At 37.4% G+C, this 21101-nt stretch overlaps 1 protein-coding gene across 1 annotated transcript; it reads left to right on the forward strand.

The window, feature by feature from the left end:
* Positions 1-1314: 1314 nt before the first annotated feature.
* Positions 1315-20614, forward strand: PAG1 (phosphoprotein membrane anchor with glycosphingolipid microdomains 1). Its single transcript, XM_070942176.1, has 6 exons — positions 1315-1439; positions 2928-2979; positions 5152-5248; positions 9328-9923; positions 18518-18577; positions 20264-20614. The coding sequence occupies exons 1-6, from the start codon at positions 1315-1317 to the stop codon at positions 20612-20614; spliced, it is 1281 nt and encodes a 426-aa protein (XP_070798277.1).
* Positions 20615-21101: the final 487 nt, after the last annotated feature.

Genomic DNA, 21101 nt, shown 5'->3' on the forward strand with positions numbered 1-21101 from the left:
AAATCTGATCAGTTTAGTTGGCGACATACTACACAATTTGCTATGCGAACTAGTCACAGTGACAAGGTGGGAGCAGTAGGAAAAGATAAATGAATATAGGTCAGGAAAAAGGAGACTATCAAATTTCATTATAAGTTCTGCATCTTTTTCTAAATAATTTTAGCATTTATTATCCTAAAATTAACAGGGGTTTTACAACACAGAAATGTGTTAAATTGGACTTGTTTAGGTTTCGGTACTGGAACAAGAGCTAAACTAATAAAGCTTGCTTCTCAGTTTCTGAAAATTGCCAATCTCTTCATACCAGTTAATCACCGTTGTTATATGGTTTCAGAATAGTGACCATTTTGTTTCCTGGATCCTCGGACAAATGTTGGAAGTGTAATTCGGCCAGGGGTACTTTTTTTCACCAGTGGTGGACCTGCCCTCAGATCAGGAAATTTTGGGAAAAGATTCAAAAATGGTTGAACGAGATAACAGGTGCAAGTTTCCCCCTAACTCCAGATTCTTACTTACTTGGAATCAAACTAAAAGAAGTGGGCAAATAAGACTGGCACCTATTCATCCATATTACAACAGCAGTGAGAATGGCACTTGCCCAGCATTGGAAAAATACAAATACACCATCAGATCAACTTACAATAAATAAGATATTGAATTGTGCCGAATTGGACAAATTAACGTATATCCTAAGAGACAAAAAAGAATCCATATACTACAGTAACTGGGAACGCTGATATATATGGCTAAAGAAGAGGCCAAACATAGAATAAATAACATAGTATTAAATATATAATGAGATAGTGTTAATTATGATGAGATAGCGTTTGGTATTTAAAATAGTCAACGCTATTTGAACAAAAGGATTTACCGGGATGTAACTATGAATAAGTATCTGGGGGTTCGATATGACCTCCAGTTAGTCCTTCTCTGTGGTTGTCTTTATGTGTTGTGTTGTGTATCTATATATAACTTATATCTGTTTGAAAATTACATTATATATTTTTTTTATTTGTAAATAATTAATAAAGATCTATTTTAAAAAAAAGAATAGTGTCCATTTTGATTAGGTTAAGTCTTGGTTTAATATTAAGCTTTAATATGTGATAACTGATATTTTAAAACATATTGTTAAAGCACAATTTAAAGTTTGATTTTCACTGTTATGGCTTCCTCTATATGATTTATTGAATTGCTTACTCTCCTCTCCCTCTTTTTTTTTTTACCCACTACAGAGCTCTCTCAGATAAAATGGCCAAGTATTATTGCGAGTAATCACATCAACCGTTCCTATCTTCACATCCTTTTTACGTCATGGGACCTGATGGCAGTTTCCTAAGTACTGGAGTGCTTCATATCATTGTATGGGGTAGCTTGGGAGCCATGGCAATGCTTCTGGTATTTAGTTTTCTCCTCTTTCTCTGCTCTGGTTGTGACAGGTAAGGATTTAGTAAAAAAAAGAAAAAGAAAAGAATAAAAATGTAACTACTTTGGAAAGCTAATAGCCAATAAGTGAAGGGCAAGAAACAATCTATTCTGAGTTTCATTCAGGGATATTGCAGTCTCTTTGAATATTTGTATTGAATCACTGAATAAAATATATCCAAGGGAAATATTATATTTCCCTTGGAAATATAATAGGAGCATAGAATCCTGCTTATTAGGAAAAAACCAACCAACCAACCAACCAGGAGCCTGGTAGCAGTTTTTCCAACAAGCAAATTTTAATTCAACCTCCCAGAACATTGCATAACAAACCTCAGAGTGGTTTAGGAAAACAGGACTATAAAAGCAACAATAAATTGATGAATATCAAATTTTATATCAAAAGTTTTCAGGAACTTTCAGAAGGTTTCAGCAAATTTAACTAATGGGTTTGTAATGTATAGCGATGGTTAATAGTTACTATACGCATAATTTGTCTCACACTTCACATCTGTGTAACCAATCTAGTTTCCCCTCCCTTCACTTTTTTCCCTCCCTCCCTCCCTTTCTCCCTCCACACACACGCACTTTAAATCCTATATCATTTTAGCTGCTCTGTGCACCTGATGAAAGAGGCTGCAGCTCACAAAAATTTGTGCCTTGTAATAAAAATTTATTGGTCAGACATCGTGCTGCCAGGCCTTTGGTTTTAGAGTAATATGGGTGTTCTACTATGACAATAAAATATTTAAGTACATAGAAAATAGCAAGCGCTATGGATAATTTAAAACAAATGTTTAGCATTTTTATTTGGCTATTATCCATTCATAAAATCATATCAAGAATTTCAAAAGACTTTGGCAAAGATTGTGTAATCCATTTCCATCCAAAGGAAAACAAAGTAACACCAAGGATTTCTTAGCAACACGGAGATTAATGGGTTCACTTTGACATGTGCTTTCTTAGCAGCTAATAAAAGAATTGTCCTACTTATAAAATTATATGAGTGCTATTAATGTTTTCAGATTGTAGAACTTATTATTGGTTGTAGTCAAAAAGCTCAAGTTCAAAACATCAGCTGTTCTCTGAATTACATATATCATCTATCTCTTCAGAATGAGAAAGTTCTCCATTATACTATCTCATAGAAGAAAGAAATTAATAACATTTCCTATGAGATTTAGGAAACGAAGACTTTTTTGCAGGTATCAAGGTAACCAAAAAAATTGGAATTGGCAACAAAAAAGACAGGTGTTTTTTTTTTATCACCGTTCAACACCAGCCAAAAAAGAATAGAAAAGAGCATCAACTTAAAGTATAATATTTTCATGTGGCATATTTGAAAGAATAGCAATGCAAAATTCAAATTTGAAATATAGTAATAAGCATATCAATACTATTCAGAAGTCAGAATTAGTCAGAATTTACATTATATAAATCTTATTTGTTGAAACTGATCATAGATATTCTAACAATATATCTAAATCTGATTTGCATTACAGGGAGAACAGGCCTGAGCAGCAAAATGGGGACCATGAAAATCTGATGAATGTGGTAATAAAAATAGCTATTTAACATGTTTTTTCTATAGTTTGTCTGTAATGAACGAGAAAGACTGAACTGTGGAGCTGGAGTATTATTTAAGGGTTGTGTATGAATAAATGCTAAGAATGCATTTATGTAATCCTTATGCAAAATGATAAATGATATTTGCCTCATTTTATAGATGAAAAAAACTACACAGACTACCTAATCAAGCTGAGTACAGTTATTTTTACCCTGTGGTATACCCACTTAGCCAGTGGTGGGTTGCTCCCGGTTTGCACCAGTTCGCAAGAACCGGTAGTAAAATTTTTTAGTAGTTCGGAGAACCGGTAATAACATTGGCCACGCCCCCGAACCAGTCCCCGGACCGGTCGCTGCTCGCTTACCCCACCCATCTCATCAGAGGCTTTTTTTTTTTACTTTTAAAAGCATTTTTTTCTACAACCTCTTCGGCTGAAAAAATGTTTTTAAAAGTTAAAAAAGAAGCCTCTGATGATCGCACGGCTCAGCTGGGATCTCAGAGGCTTCTAAAAGCATTTTTTCCTGCAACCTCTTAAGGTTGTAGAAAAAATCCTTTTAAAAATAAATTTTTTTAAAAGTTGGCCACCCCCACCCAGTCACATTACCCCCCCCACAAGCCATGGCCACAAAATAAGCCACGCCCACAACTGGTAGTAAAAAAATTTAGAACCCACCCCTGCACTTAGCACACCAGTACATGATTTTCTGATCAAAATAGGCATATATAATAAACAATATAAAATAAGAATTCTCATGAACACTCCTGACAGAACGAACTTTCACCATTTAAAAAGTTATCTTCAGAATTTCAACAGTATGTTTAGTATTTTCAATGACATCATGATCATTCCTTTGCTATAACTATTCTGGGCCTGAGGGATATTTGGGTTAATTAAGAGGGCTGACCTTTATATGAATTTTTTAAAGACCATGAAAATACATATTTTTAAAATAAATGATTCTTATTTTGATTTTAATACCTGATCAGCAGTATAATCTGTTACTGGTATGGGATGGGCAGCTATATAAATTAATCAGGAATTAATCAGGAACAGACATATACAAAGCTATAATTTTAAAAACTTTTATTGTTATATGTACACATAAACTTACAGAAACTGTAAAATCTTAAGACATACAGTTTTATAAGCCTCTTTTTTTTTAAATGTCGTAAAGAATATTGTTATATATCTGGCAAAGAAAAGTCTTTATTATAGGAACCTTTTCTGAGTTCATTAACATGTTAGCAATAGAATTACCCATACACACTTTTCTTTACCCTTGTATGTTGAAGAGCTTCTGTGCTTTATAGTCTTCTTCTTCTTCTTCTTCTTCTTCTTCTTCTTCTTCTTCTTCTTCTTCTTCTTCTTCTTCTTCTTCTTCTTCTTCTTCTTCTTCTTCTTTTTCTTCTTCTTCTTCTCCTCCTCCTCCTCCTCCTCCTCCTCCTCCTCCTCCTCCTCCTCCTCCTCCTCCTCTAAATATTTTTACCATCACTCCTCTCTTTCAGGTAATTTTAACATACAAATCTCCCCTAAAAATCCAAGAACAATAAAACAAAATACAAATGTACAATAAAAACAATACAATGAAGCTTTGGTAAAGCTTGACTTATTGTAACAATGTAACTAGAACCTTCTTCACGCCTCTCCTGGACTCTGTCTGGATTTCCTCAAGGGAGATACACCTCACAGTTTGGGAAACTCTGTCTTAAACACAGATTAGCAATGTGAGTTATTCAGTTTAGAAGGCCCTTACTCTTAACAGTGTTTTCATTTATTTATTTATTTTTTGCCTTAAGTACTGTCTATAGCAGGGGGGTCAAACAGGTGGCCCATGGGCCGAATGCATCACATCCAGGCCACACCCACCACAGCTCCGCAAATGGGAGAAACATCATGTGGTGGCAATTTGATGCCGTGAGTTTGACATCCATGGTCTATAGGGAGGATGGCTGATTTTTTCTTCTAAGGAGAGAAGAGAAACAGTCCTGAGATTCAGACCATCTACAGATCTGTAGCTGTTTGATGTTTTTGCAATCCTCACTACTAGAACTCTAACATTAACATGTCATTCAGCAATCTAGCTACCTAGCTACCATCAGTCATAAAATGGATGTTCATATCCTGACTAGTTCATTTAAATCCACATTTTGTTTTGCAGCCTTCAGATAAAGAGGCATTTAGTCACTCTGTCACAAGTCTGGCTACAGATCCAATTGCAAGCAGTGAACAAAATGGTGGAATCAGTAATGGAGATGGTAAGATTATCATTATGTGATTTCTCAGCACTTGATGACTCACCATAAATATATACATTTCCACTGTATTGTTTTTAAAATGATGTAAGCTGGCAATCCTGATTCCATTTATGGTAACTATTGTTACAGAATGGCAGTCGTTCAGATAAGAGGATAAATGTCAATGTAGGACAGCTGGCTGGTACAAATCAAGAACAGAGCTGGCTCAGGACCTTGGACAGTACTATATGATTCATGACTTGAATTCAGTACCGTGGCTAGCAGTCCTGCAGTTAGTACTGTAGGAGAACCCTAACTAGTGCAAAAAATCAGTTATTAATAGTTAACAATAGTTTTGATAAAAATGACTAGTTTAGTCATTCCTTTGGAAATAGTTAATAAAACTAAGGATGTTCTTATTGCCTACTGGTAGTTGAATGGGGATATAACCACAAATAGAATTCTACTACAGAAGAGACTTTGACTAGCCTTATAACAATATATTTTTAAAAAATCAGATGAGAGTAGAGGAAAGCTACAGAAATTGGATCATAACCAACATAGGGAGCCTGGATAGCTCAACAGACAGAGCTCTGTAATTTAACACCAGCTATCTGCAATTAAAGTAAGATCGAATCTCGCCAGGCTCAAGGTTGACTCAGCCTTCCATCCTTTCTAAGGTAGGTATATTGAGGACCCAGTTTGTGGGGGCAATAGGCTGACTTTGTATAAATATACAAAAGTATGAAGGCTATTGCTTAACGCATTGTAAGCCGCCCTGAGTCTCTGGAGAAGGGCGGCATATAAATCAATTTTTTTAAAAAAAAAAAACCTTAAAACCCACTGATTTCACTGGGATTCTTCAGTATGATTACTGTTTCCCCCAAAATAAGACATCCCCTGATAATAAGCCCAATTGGGCTTTTGAGCGCATGTCAATAAGGCCAAGCGCTTATTTCAGTGTTCAAAAAAATATAAGATAGAGTCTTTTTTATTTTATTTTATTTTATTTATATGCCGCCCTTCTCCGGAGACTCAGGGCGGCTTACAATGCGTTAAGCCTTCATACTTTTGTATATTGTATACAAAGTCAGCTTATTGCCCCCACAGTCTGGGTCCTCATTTTACCTACCTTAGAAAGGATGGAAGGCTGAGACAACCTTGAGCCTGGTGAGATTTGAACTTGCAGTAATTGCAGGCAGCTGATGTTAATAACAGTGGTTTAGTCTGCTGCGCCACCAGGGCTCTTTTGGGAAAACACGGTAGTCTGGAACCCACTCTGTACTGAGGAAGAAAAGAACAGTGTATTTATATTTTGATTCCGCATGGAAAAATATGTATGTCTGCATAGTTTATAAATGCACTTCCAGACTTGAATATTTACTGTATATGTTATGATAAGATTCTCTCTGTTATGTAAACAGTGTAACAATTCAATTCCTGAGTCAATTACAGGTAGTCCTCAACTGACAACTTCCATTCGGCTTAAATTCATTTAGTGAATGTTTGAAGTTTCTACAGCAGTGGTCCCCAACCTTTGCAGCTTGTCAGCCCAACAGGGGGGAGAGGGAAACCAAGCTGCACAAGCGGTGGGCCGGCACACAGCTCAACTTGTGCAAGTTGAGTTGCATGTGTGCGCATGCGCCCCAGCCCATCACTCGTGCAGCCCAGTTGTGAATAGGCCACGGCCTGGTAGTGGGCTGCGGCCTGGGGGTTGGGGACTCCTGTTCTACAGCACTGGGAAAAAATGACTATAACCATTTTTTACACTTACAACTGTTGCCGCATCCCCATGGTCACATGTTCAAAATTCAGATGCTTGGCAATTGCCATCCATTTATTACAGTGCAGTGTCCTGTGACCTTCTGACAAGCAAAGTCAATGGGGAAGGCAGATTCACTTAACAACCATTTTGTTAACATAACAACTACAGTGATTCACTTAACAACTGTGGCAAGAAAAGCTAGTTGTAAAGTTGTAAAAGCCATTAAGCAAAACTTACTTAACTTGCTTAGCAATAAGTCTTGCTTAGCAATGGAAATCTTGGGCTCTGTTGTGGTCGTAAGTCAAGGACTACCTGTAATAAATGATAATATACAATACTGTACTCATTACTAATGAGCAAATGTGTATAGAAGAAAATATATGTGAGGAAATGGGAACCAGTTAGGTTTACTTACTTTATAACTGGGAATTCCACTGGAGAGTCTTCCTGGTTGACTGCGCATTTGAAATTATCTTAATTTTAAAAAGTGTTGAGAACCTTTCTTTCTAGAAGCTTAAAATAAATATAGTGATATGATGGGATGAATTCCTTAAAGTAAATATCATACACTTGGATATTTTTTGACAGAATACAGGACATTGGTAACCCTTTACCTCAGTGTTTCTCAACCTTGGTAGCTTGAAGATGGGTGGACTTCAACTCCCAGAATCCCCCAGCCAGGAGCGCTGGCTGGGGGATTCTAGGAGTTGAAGTCCACCCATCTTCAAGCTTCCAAGATTGAGAAACACTGCTTTACCTGCAGTTTGTCTGCTCCAAAAAATTAGTTTATTTGTTTATATTTACTGTAAAAATTGTGTTCTGGGCTTCCAGTGAGTATGATAGCAAATCCAAAGGGGGGGGGGAAATTAAGGGATAAACACAAACAGGATCTCAAACATTAGTCTCCCATACAATGCTATGGGGAAACTAGGCATAGATAGGTCTGATAGGCAGGATCAAAGTTCAGGTAGCTTAAAATGGTATGAAACCTATGAAATGGAGTTTGTATCAAGATTTCCCAACTTGCTTCTCTTGATAGCTTCCTAAACTCTTCATCCATAGTTTTAGCAGAACCTCTTAGTTCTTATTGGTGCTCTAGAGATTTCAGAGCCATAGTTCTGCACTTTATGACACCTTCAGCTCAGAGACATTCTGTCCTTATTAATGGCCTTCTGTTTCTCTACACCAGGGGTCTCAAACTTGATTTCATTGAGGGCTGCATCAGGGTTGTGTTTGACCTCGAAGAGCCGTGAGTGTGGGTGGGCATGGCCATGGTGGGCGTGGGTGGGGTGGGGTGGGGTGGCCATGGTGGGCATTTGACACAGGCTCAAGATACATTTTTCCCTTCTCTTCCTTCTTTCCATAGTTCTTTACTATAATCATTTTCCTATCTCTTCTACCAGATATTACTGGCAAACATTTATTACTTATTCTTCATACTCCACTAAACTTTTTATTTCTAAATTTATACCCTATTGTTTAATAGTAAATTGCTTTTCCAGGCAGAAAAGCTATTTATACTATTGTATTTTTATTATTCAACTAATAATAAAAATATAGTACCATAAATAACATGATAATACAAGATCTAACAGCAGAGGTAAATTTCCAGGATAGTAAATTAGAAATGCTGTCAATTATAGATTGTTGATTGGCATTAAACTGTAGTATTAACATAGAATGTTGCTTGTTTTCTATCCAGATCAAGCACTTACCTGAAACCACATAATTGTAATCCAGTCTAATCCAGTCCTCCTGCAGCACTCTGCCGGTCGAAAACGGGCCGCATGGAGGCCCCACATGGAAGCAAATTTTCTTTTTCCTTTCTAGTAGAGATTGAGTGATCTTAAACAGAATTACTGACCACAATACAATAAAAGTGCCAATATTTCATCTTTCCAACCACAGTTAACAACTTTCACACTTACCCATTCATTCTAAAATCTTTTAGCCTATTTCACCATCTTTCATCTACCAATGTTATCAGTTCCATCCATTTATTCTCTTTTTGGCCAAACAATCCAGCCTCAACCTTCCAGAGCAATTGGAAACATGCTGCAGCAATCTCAAAGAAAAACAGATCCAATACCAAACAAACTTCATGTGACCCCAAAACAAAAAGAATCCAAATGGATTGAAAAATAATAAAGTTAACAAATGAAGAAAAAACCAAACATAAACCAAAGTAAACTTACATTAGTATTTTCAGTCTGGCAACAAACATGTTCCTTATGTGCCAATATCTTTTTTTAAAAAAATGATACAGATACATTGTGAAATATAGATTAATGGCCTTATGAGCCTATACTTAAGTACTTATGCAATTTTCTTCTAGTTCTTTCAGAAGATAGTACAGCTGCTTCTCTCCAACCTTACGAAGAAGTACAAACCTCTGTTACAGATCTTTTGGATCAACAGGACACATTGGGAAGATCTTTAAAATGTCATCAAAGTAGAGAGCTACCTAGGATCCCTCCAAATAATGCCATAGAAACTATTCTCACCACAAGAAATGCAGAAAATGACCAGAGTCTGGGAATGGAGGGGCCCTATGAAGTGCTGAAAGATAGTTCCTCCCAAGAGAACATAGTAGAAGATTGCTTGTATGAAACAGTGAAGGAAATTAAGGACCTGGGAGCAGCAGCCAACTCAGAGAAATGCAAACCAAAGACTACTGTGATGGTTAATGGAATTTTAGATCATGTTCTTGAGAAGAAGACAGAATCAGCAGAATATGCATCCGTTGACAGAAATAAAAAAAGTTGCCACAGTGTTAATTCAGAGAGTCCTCTTAGCAGTACTACTCCAGATGTGGAAGAAGAAGCTCCACCTCCTGTACCAATAAAACTTCTTGATGAAAATGAGAATGTACAGGATAAAGGAGCCAAAGAAGAGGAGGAAGTAATGGAAAGGCTTAATGAACCCGACAAGGTATATGTTATTTTGTGTTATCAGTATAAGAAAGTGAAGTTGTAACTTGAAAGACTTGCAGTATGTATATGAACTATGGCAAACGCTGTTGTTCATTAGTAAATATAAATGTATAGTTAATTTTTTTTCTTGGTATCTTCTGCTGATGCAAAATCTTAAGATCAAAACTAGCAGTATTGTGTAATCTGTGTAAAATGTGTGAATGTTTACATGTGCATTCATAAATGAAAGATAATATTCAAGTGGCTAGAGGAAGGCATGGAATCCTATGCAGTTGGTGATAGTTTTAAGAGTATAAATCTTACTGTTTCCTAAAATTTTAGAGACATTTGCATGAATGTTTTATTCAGCATCTACCCAGGAGACACATGCTTGCCAACTGATCATTAATTAGTCTAATTAGTCTGTCCCTTGTTTTGAAATATTCCAGATAATCTACATTGGGAGCAGAAGGTATTCAAAGTGTTACTGTTGGCCAACATCTAGCCAGCCAATAAAACATAAAATGTAGGAGAGAAGAGAATCCTGGGGTGGAATCTAAAACTGAATTTTGCTAATGTGATATAGTTTTTTTGTTCTCCTCTCCCCTGCAAACTCTCAAAAACCTTCAACATTTGTTCCAGAAAGACAGAATGACTCACGCCCTACTGTTTTCATTATTGCTCATGAAAACTTGAAATTGGATTTCTCCCCTGGCCTTCAGATTTCTGATCTAATTTTAGATTTAAGTGTATCCACAATTTTAATTTGTAATAAAAACAAAGAACTTTCTCTAGTTCATGCTGCAAAGGTCCAACTGCTTATGACAGCATGAATTTCTATTAAGTAGATTATAGATCAAAATATGTCAAGTATTTCAGTTTTCAGAAATGCAATCTGTCACATTTTAAATAATATTAAAAACTAATTTGAATAACTCTTTAAAGAGAAGCAACAAATGAGGGAGGTTATTATCCCTACAACTCTATCCAGGATAGTGGTTTACCAATGATAAACAAATTAGTGGTGTTTTCCTGACCCAGATCTTCAAATTGTACAATTATAATGCTGAGGAGAAGGATGAAGATGATGATGATAATGATGATGATGATGAGGGGTGCTTGTTGGAACTAAACTTATTTGTTGATAAACAACTCAAAGAATTCATTAGTACTATCCAAGGGATTGGAAAATGCTCATGTCTTATTCCTTTGTTTTCTTCCATACCTCACACAATCTTAACAAAATTACCATAGAAGTAAAACTAAGTAAAACTGTTAGCCTTTTTTTTCCCAGATCAGTTGGCCAAAGTTCATGGCTGGATGGGGGGTAGGGAGAGAGGAATTAAGCACCCAAACACAGAGACACTATATTTAAAGTATTCCGAATTTCTTAACCACAAAAATTTAAAAGGTAAAAAAATAGAACTAGTACAAATTTCTTTGCTCCAGTTCCATGAATGCTTATCAATTGTTGCTCATCCAAACTGGAAAAATAATTTTGGAGTTATTATTATTCCAAATATTTATTTATTTTTTATCAATATACAATACAAAAATAGAAAAACAAAATAACAGGAAAATAAGAGAGGGGAAAAAAGACGGGAAAAGTTTAGAGCAAAGGGGGGAAAAGAAAGAAAAAGCATTGACTTCCGACTCCTTTTGGTGCAGAAGAATAAGATAACAGCACCAGACCTCAACTTTTTAATTTTATATAATAATACAAACTAGTTATACATATCTAACAGTCCTATCTAATTGGCAAAATCCAAAATCGAAGTTTCATTTCACCTCAAGCCCAAAGCCCAAAAGCAGTTTCCAAGTAGAAACAAAGTTAATTTTGTTTTTTGTTTTTCTTTAATCAGAGCAGTCAATTTGGCCATCTCGGCATCTCTCCATCAACTTTTGCAACCATTTATTCATTGTAGGAATCAAAGTGTCCTTCCATTTTTGTGCATAATCTTACTGCCCTCAACATATATAACATCAAAGTTCTATTTTTTTTTTCCAAATCTTCTTCCATGGAATTTTTAACTGATTTAAGTGTTACCTTTCCTTAGCTATTCCAGATACTGTGCTTGACTTGATTAGTTATTTATACTATTGACTGTTTGTTGTTGGGGAACAGAAAAAAAAAACTATTCTTAGTTTCATTGAAGATCTCCACATTTATAGTTGCCTATTTATTCCTCCTCTCCATTCTTTATTCAATTGAATCTCTTCTTTTACCCTGTATCTGCTTGATTTGCTGAAGAATTTCTGATGAAGGCTTTGCTTGAAAGCCTTTTGAAAATCTAGATGATTATCTATCAATCTGAAAAAAATAGCAAGAGACTTCTCTTTCAGAATTTTTTTCTTTTCAGCAAATCTTGATAATTTTATCTTTAATAGTTTGTTAATAAATTTCAAGGGATTAAGTTAATTTGCCCTGATGCATTTTAAAAATCACTGTGACATTGAATACTTTCTAGTTCTCTGGGAAAGAAGCGAATCTTAGAGAGATCTTTATTACCTTTATTTTAGATCAGAGAAGTTTTTCAGTAAGATGTAGACCTTAATTTCTCAGACTCTCACTTGAAAAACCTTAACCCAAACCTCCTTACAGTATATTCTTTGCAGGTAAGATTTTTTTAAAAAAAAAATCAGCTTCTTTGCTAACAATTTGGTATCCTTCACACCCAAAACTAAGTCACAAAATAGCCTGATAAAATTACAAAAACATTTATTGATCTTAATATTGATATTAATGTCTTCCTTCTTCCACTCCTTCCTAGTATCTTTCTCTCGTCCCTGAATAGAAGGATTTCTTTGGTTTGGAAAGAGCAATCCATTTTCCAGTCTTGCATCTTCTTCCTTAGGAAGGAACTGTAGCTCAATGGTCAATATAACATATTCTTTGCATCTTCCTAGAATGGGGAAGGTTGGAACAAATTCAGGACAACTTGTAGAATTGCTGCAAGTCACTTGTGACTTTATGACCAAGATATAGGATATGCCAGTAGTCTAAAACATAAAATGATTGAGTGAGAGGATGGTTCTGCATATCTTGAAGAAGGCATGGTTCACCTCTTCTTCAGGAAGCCACTGCTGGACCCAACGGAAATTTTTGTCCCATCTCCAACCGTCTCTCTCTAGGAAAGATGGTTGAGAAGATGGTCAGATTGTAGCTTCAGACAGCCCTGGAAGAAGTGGATTATCTGGACCTTTTCAGTTAGTATTCAGGTTGGGGATATAATAGAGATAGTATTGATTGCACATCTCAATGCTTCTGACAGAGCTAGTATATTGTAGCTATAGTGCAACTGTTCTGGTTCTTTTTGCTTTCCTGCCATCTTCTTTCATTATATACTTCTGCACTGACTGCAGGGGGTAGGTGTGGGATACATTGGTGATTGGTGATTGTCTACAGTACTCCATGGGTAGTTTCAGTGAGTGGTGACAGGGTGGTGGCGAGATTAAACCTGAACCCTGTGATTTGTATGATGCCACAGGTGTCCACATCTTCCCTTCCTGCTTAAGATCTACATGGACATGCTGAGGGGTGTCATCTTTCAAGATGTGATCAAGTGTCATCAATATGCTGATGGTACTCAATTTTATATCTTCATCCTGGCATGACCAAGGGATTCTGTGGATGTCTTGTCCCAGTCCCTGAAAGCTGTTGGGTCTTGGATGGAAAGGAAGAGACTTAAACCTAACCCTAATAAGACCAAGTATTCTGTGTCCCTTGGATTTTCTATCCTTGGTTCTGAATGGGGTACAATAATGCACAGTAGTGCACAATTTGAATTGAAGCTCTTACTTGTACATTAGGTGGCAGCTGTGGCCAGGGATACTTTTGCCCCAATTTATTTGGTATGCTGGTTTTGTTCTTTCCTTGTGTGATAATTCCTTTTCACAATCAGTCCCACCCTAGTCACCTCATGTGTAGACTATTGTATTTCATGCTACATGAGGATGTCACTGAAGATTAATCAGAAGCAGCTAGTCCAGATTCTGGCAATGCAGACAGTTATGGGAACTCCTTGGTGTGCCCAGTATAAATTCTGCTGCATGAGCAGCATTGCTTCCAGGTGCAGTTCAAGCTGCTAATTATGACATACAATATAAAGCTCTTGGCAAAGGACCTTGCTATTTGAAGGACTGTCTTTCTTCTATTACTTCTGCTTGTCTAGAAGGTCTGGATGAGTGGCCATGCTCCAAGTCCTTCTTTAAAATGATGGCATCTAATGAGATCCAATTAACTTAATTCCTTTGTCACAGCACTTGCTCTGTGGAATAGTATCCCCGAAGAGCTTCATGTTGGCCCAATCCTGCTCTTCTTTAAACAAGCCTGGAGGACCAGGCTTATTTCCCCTGATTGATGAAGTGGTTTCTCTGAGAATATTAATGTACTAGAAGTATGAATCTTCAGGTTATTGTTTTCCTTTTGCTTTTATTGTGCTGGATCCAGGGGTGAGTTCTACTTACCTTTACTACCAGTTCACAATGGGGCCACATGCGCAGAAGCTTCCTGATGACATCAGGGTCAGTGGGCGGAGCCTCCCGCTGGTTTTACTACCGGTTCTTGCAAACCGGTCCGAACCGGAGGCAACGCACCACTGGCTGGATCTATTTTTAACTTGAATGACACCCCAGAGTCCTTATGAGTTGAATAACCTTATAAATCTGATTTATACATAAGCGGATGATTCTGTTAAGCATTTGAGAGAGAAGCATTTGAAAACTGAAGCCAAAAAAAAAACCATTTGGGAAAGGTCAAAGGTTTATCAATTTTGTCATTCTGTAAGCATTCATTGTTACGATTTTGCCCCTTTCCCCCAAAAAAGCTGACAAACTGGAAGTATGCCTGCCTTTTGTTTCTTTGCAGCTCCAACCAGATTTGGCCCATTTAAAACTTGATATTTATTTTGAAAGCTTCTCCTCCCACTCCAAATTAACCATTCAATTCTGTTTCATTTTCAGAGGTTATCATGCTGAGAGACAGCCAGTCGAATGGGTGTCCTGAACCCATACCAAATAGTTAAATTCCAAATATTGGCAATGTGTTGGTTGAATCTGATATTTTTGTATTAACAACAACAAAAATCCATCATGAATTAAATGAAAAGGGTTTATTTGTATTTTTATTGTATTGTTTGGGATTCCTTTATCTGTCTGTCCTTCCTTCCTTCCTTCCTTCCTTCCTTCCTTCCTTCCTTCCTTCCTTCCTTCCTTCCTTCCTTCCTTCCTTCCTTCCTCTCTTTCTCTGTAGGAAACAGCTGCTTTCTTTTGAGTACTTAATTCTAATTTACCCAGTGGTGGGATTCAATTTTTGTAACAACAGGTTCTGTGGGCGTGGCTTAGTTGGGGGTGTGGCTTGGCAATCATGTGACTGGGTGGGCGTGGCTAGCTGGTCACGTGACTGTGTAGGCGTGGCTGGCTGGTCATGTGACTGTGTAGGTGTGGCTAGCTGGTCATGTGACCGGTGTGGGCGTGGCTATGTGCATAGGGACTACTCAGAGGGCTGAAAAAAGTCATTTCTGACTGGGCCTCGCACTTTTGACCGGTCTTCGCACTTATGACTGTCATCATTTATGCCCATTGTAGCATTCTTAACAACCGTGTCACTCATTTCACAACTGCTTCTCTTCACCATGGTGACAAGATAGGGCAAAAATGTAAAATGTGAGGACAGTCGTAAGTTCGAGGACTGGTCAAAAGTGTGAGGACCAGTCAAAAATAACTTTTTCAGCCCTCTGAGTAGTCCATATGCACAAAAGGATACAGCAATAGAGAGGGATGAAGGAAGGGAAGGAAAATTAGAGTAGGAGTGAGGGTAAGAGAGGAAGGAAGAGAGGAGGAGAAGGAGAAAGGACGAAGAAGTAGGGAGGAGAAGAAGAGGGGGAGGAAGAGAAAGTAAGAAAGAAAGAAAAGAGAGAGGTGGTAGGTTTGAGGAGAAAGATTGCTGTACAATAAAAAAGATGAAAGGGAAGAAAGCCAACCCCAAACAAATATAAAGATATTAAGTTAAGAATGAATTGTTAAACTTTAAAGAATAAAAGAGAACAAATATGAATAAATAACAGTAATTAGAAACACACATACAAACATACAATGTATTTTCTTTGAACAGAGTATTTGGCCGGTTCACAAATTTAAACAGTGTTTAGTCATTTCAATTAAATTTACAATTTCTATATTTCCTTTTTGCCATATTTATTCTTCATCTATTTTTGTAAAAAAACAATATTACCCTTCATCCTCATCTCTAATTTTAATCAAATTCAATTTTTCCCTTCTATTCTAAATTATACCCCTTCCCATTGTCATATATTTTTATATCCATCCTCACATTGGTTAATTATGTAATATTAGTTGTTTAATAAAAATTCAACATTTTAATATAAATCAATTAGTTATATAACTACCTTTTTTGTATATTAATCAATATGAACATGAATATTCCAATTATTTCCATGCAATCCAATTTCTTACAAATCAATTAATTATATTTACCAGTAATAATAAACCAAATAATTTCCCCCATATATTCCTCCAAACCACAACTTAACCATTTCTGCTTTCAGAAATATACAATTAATAGTATATCAATTATTACAATTCCCTAGTTAAATAGAGCTTTTTTTCTTTTGTGTTTTAAAATCTTGAACTCTCCTTTTTTTCCCTAAATTTCCCATTGTTTGCACCTACCTTTTTTGGTGAGGAAAAAGAAAAGAAATCTGCCTGCCTAATTTTCCAACCTTGCAGCAACAGCAAAGCAGTTTCAGTTTCGTTTTTCAGCATAGCTAGGGGAAAACAATCTGCTCCAGGACTCTTTGCAAGGAAGCAGCAGAGCCCTGAGCAAAACAGCTGAGACAAATCTGCTGAGAGTTGGGAGCCGATCTAATCAAGGGCTAATTAGCCTATGCTGAAGCTCTGCGGGCCAATAAAATTACAAAAAAAACACTGAACCATTTGTTAAATTGCTGGCTCGCCCGCCCCTCGCCCACCACTATTTATTGGCAATAAATAGTGGTGCAGAGGGGTGGGGCAAGCCAGCAATTTAACAAACAGTTCAGCTCCTAGAACCGGCAGAATCCCACCACTGCCTATAGGGCAGCCCTTTGAAGCCCCGCGGCAAGAATTTGAACAGTTTTTTTTCCTCTAGCCATCAGCTGGGACTCAGGAGGCAGCAATAGATTGGGAGTGGGCGGGGTAAGCGAACGGCCGGCGATCCAACAGAGCAGAGAGTGAGGGTGAGTGAAGGCGTGGGGGGGCGAGAGAGGGCTTTGGCGACCCCTGTGAAATGGCCGTTCAGCTCCCAAAGGGGTCGCGACCCCAGGTTGAGAACCGCTGGTTTAATGCTCTGGAAGTTTTTCTCTCCCAGGCAAGAAGCAGCAGGGGACAGAAGCAGCAGCCACTGACTTGCAGACCACATGGAGCCGTTCACGTGTCCTCCAGCAAGCTGCTTTCTCCATCCTGCTCTCTTGCGTCCGGAGCCGGTGGGGAACCACGTGGCAGCCCACGTGGATCCCAGGCAGCGGAACTCAGGCTAGGGAAGGGGTGGGCAATTGTGGCTCTTTTACAACCTGTGGCCTTCAACTCCCAGAATTCCTGAGACAGCCAAGCTGTCTCAGGAATTCTGGAAGTTGAAGTCCACAGGTTGTAAAAGAGCCACAATTGCCTACCCCTGGCTAAGGTAGGCTGGCGCCACGCGGGTGGGAGGCAGGGCGGGGCGAGGGCGGGCGAGCCAGCAATTTAACAAACGGTTCGGTGTGCTGCAGGGCCAATAAATTACAAAAAAACACCGAACCGTTTGTTAAATTGCTGGCTCGCTCGCTCCATTTATTGGCAATAAATAGTAGTGCGGAGGGGCGGGGCAAGGGGCGGGGCGAGCCAGCAATTTAACAAAGGGTTCGGCCGAACCCCCTAGAACCGGCAGAATCCCACCACTGAATTTACCTCAGAATATAAAGTTCAAATTGTCTCAGGTTGAGATCATCTTATTTTCTGGACTTCTAATGCACCTTATGTTATCCAAATATTATATTTGCTTGCTAGGTTTCATTTTATGTTCTGTTTATCTCTAATTGTTTTTTGTATTGTTTTACAGTTTTATATTGTCATTTGGGTTCCGTGAAAAAAAGGATAGAAATAAAATTACCAAAAATCACAGCAAAACAAACTGTTGTGAACAATTAATTATTATTATGTTCCGAGTTGGGCTGTCAAGTGAGTAATAGAATGAAATTTGGACATTTTTGTCAGAGCTAAGAAAGCACCACTAAAATAATATTGATCATAGAATTCAATAAAAATGCAAAGGAAGTTCTTACATCAGTCAGAAATTTTGTTACAAATGCTTAAATAAAGACTTATGCTGTCTTAATCACATTTCAGTCAAAGTTCAAACATTTAATAGAATTCAGTAGAAGAGATATTAGTGCCCTTATTTTTGCCACATGTAAAAATTCTGTTTCAGTCTGCTTACCTTCAAAAGTGAGCTATTAATTTTAGCTAATGAAAAATGGACAGTTGTGTCATGAAAAGGGGAAATATATATTCATATATTCTTTTATTTTTGCATTGAGGAAGGTGTTAGCTTTTAAATAAGATACCTTCTATCTTTTTCAGAGGCTTAGTTCATTGATTTATAAATCTCGAGAAGATGACCCATCTCTTACAGAAGATGAGGTGAGTCTGTCTTGTATGAAATGTATTTAGAAAATGTTACCTGAATAAAGCAGTATTAAGTGTTCTTTGATTAAGAAGATCTGGAAATGAAGGTTCAAATGCAAACTGGATTAGGTGATTATTTTTGCCAAATGCTCTTACATCACTTTCAGCCTTTCATAGTGGAACTATTTTGGGTCACTGACTATTATTTGGGATTCCCTTCTTGGCTATTTAAGAAGTGCCAACATTGATATGGATGTAAGCCCATATAAATATCTGAAGACTGCACGCATTAAATTGTAGTTGATCTTGCCTCCTGACTCTGTCCCTACCTATCGCATGACAAAAACTGTCAGGACTGGGAAGAACTTTTAAAATGGAGCATAACGTGATAAAAGGATTTGTATCAGAACCAGAAAACATCCTTATTGCAGGAAATGAAAATTCTTTAATTTTGTAACATATAGACAATTTATCCATAGTTTCAATTGGGAAAGTGTGACCATCCTGGACCAAGCCAAATCCAAAAATGCCAGGGATTTCTAGAAGTCTGGCACTCTGATAAATCAGCTATCAATAGACACATAGACATTAACAACATCTATAGACGATGCAAAAGCGACTATAACCCTGCCAAAAAAGCGGGGGGGGGGGAGAGAGACTCAGGCACCTCTCCACCAACAATCAGCACACAGATCAGCATAGATTAACCCCAAGGTTAACATCAGACCAACAATCAAGTAAACAATACCCCAATCAAGAAACTGCCAATGAATCTCTAATACTACCCCCACCAACACTGACAGACAAGCCACTAGAACAGGGATGGCGGCCAGCAGGCCACATGCATCACATGCAGGCCACACCCATCCCGGCTCTGCAAAGGCAAAAAAGTTATGATACGTCACATGACATCACATGACATCACATGACACGATCGAGTTTGACACCCGTGCACTAGAATATGAACTGACAACAAACTGCACTCCTTACTAGCACTAATGATGTTACCTAATTTGGATAATGAAACATCTGCAAGCTCAAAGAGCACCAAGGACCCCTCATTGCAACCCTGTGCTACAAATATTCTCCTTTATTGGTTTCTTAGGACTATTTAAGTCTAATGTAGAATGGAGCAGATATGCTTCAGTCAATTAAGTTCTTCAAAATAATACATAAGTTTCCAAACTGTCAACCAGAACATTGTACAGTGAACTCCATTCCGTGAACATTTTATGAAGCCCCATTTTTTTAATGCAAGCAACATTGAATGGTTACCACACTTTTGCTTTTCAACCATGTGGTAAATTTATCATGCCTTGCAGTTTTTAATGGCAACCATTACAAACATTTTACTAGGTGGCTTTTTTCACTATGGAGAACAGTTGTATTTCTCTATGTCCTGTTCATACATTCTGATGTCAGCCTAACAGAGATATATCAAGAACAAAGCTTCTGAGCACAACCCCTTCCCTTCATATACTATAATGGAAAACTTTTGTAATTACAAATGAGCTGTAAAAACATGATCTTTCCACAGATATCATGCTCATTTTCATTTTAATAGGGCATGTTTTGTTAGATCAAATATCTTATATTGAAATAGACTACTTGTGCTGCTATATTATTCACTGAATATGAAAATATCATTACAAAAATATTTGTTATGTTTCAGTGCAATTACTTTATTTCTTTCCTTCATAGATTTCAGCAATGTATTCTTCTATAAATAAAACAGGACAACCCTCTAGAGACTTGGAATCTACATATACCTGTATTCCTGAACTTGTACCTCAGAAGTCTCCATCTATTTGCAGCGGCCTCTATGCCAGTGTGAAGGACTTGGAAACAAATCCAAACCTTACTGATTTGCCTCAATCAACAATACTTCTAAATGGGGACTTGGAACCAGACTATGAAGCTATTCAGACTCTAAGTCGAGAGGAGGAAAGAAATGTTTTGATGTCTAGCACCATTCAAACCATCCTCCCACAAGAGAATGACTATGAGAGTATTGGTGATTTGCAGCAAAATAAAGATGTCACCAGGCTTTAACTGATTCAAAGACAAGACTTTGGAACATGCTGTTCAGCATGTCTTTCAAGATAGGTTTACTCCATGACTTATCACTTGCAAACTCAACACACAGTTGGAAATGTAAAATGTCCAAAAAGTATTTTGCTTGAAATGATATCAGGTAATGTGAAAACTTAGCCTGGGATGTTTGATCAATGATTCCTGCTTCATATCCATCAAACTATCATATAGAAATGAACTTACCCTAACAAGCAGGCAAATGCTCCGTTTGAAGAACCAAGATCACATGGATGAAAAAACACACACAAAGAACAGAAATGCTGCTGTTTCATCAATGCACAGTGATTTTTCTACTCCTGTAGGTGATGTTATCACAACATATAGATAGAATCAAAAATGAGGATTCTGGAAAGGCTTCTATAGAAGAGACATGATGAAGCAAGAATGACATGTTTGAAGCACATGTTCAGGCACATACTCATATCCTAATATATAAAAAGTGGTA

This window comes from Pituophis catenifer, unplaced genomic scaffold (assembly GCF_029215685.1).
Source record: "Pituophis catenifer annectens isolate HBS135680 unplaced genomic scaffold, rPitCat1.0.hap2 SCAF_3, whole genome shotgun sequence".
NCBI lineage: Eukaryota > Metazoa > Chordata > Lepidosauria > Squamata > Colubridae > Pituophis > Pituophis catenifer.

Excerpts from the sequence above, each read along its gene's own strand:
- PAG1 (XM_070942176.1), top strand. The coding sequence starts at position 1,315 with ATGGGACCTGATGGCAGTTTCCTAAGTACTGGAGTGCTTCATATCATT. Across the intron at positions 2,980-5,151 it reads ATGAAAATCTGATGAATGTG|CCTTCAGATAAAGAGGCATT; the intron begins GTAATAAAAATA and ends TTTGTTTTGCAG. Across the intron at positions 18,578-20,263 it reads CATCTCTTACAGAAGATGAG|ATTTCAGCAATGTATTCTTC; the intron begins GTGAGTCTGTCT and ends TTTCCTTCATAG.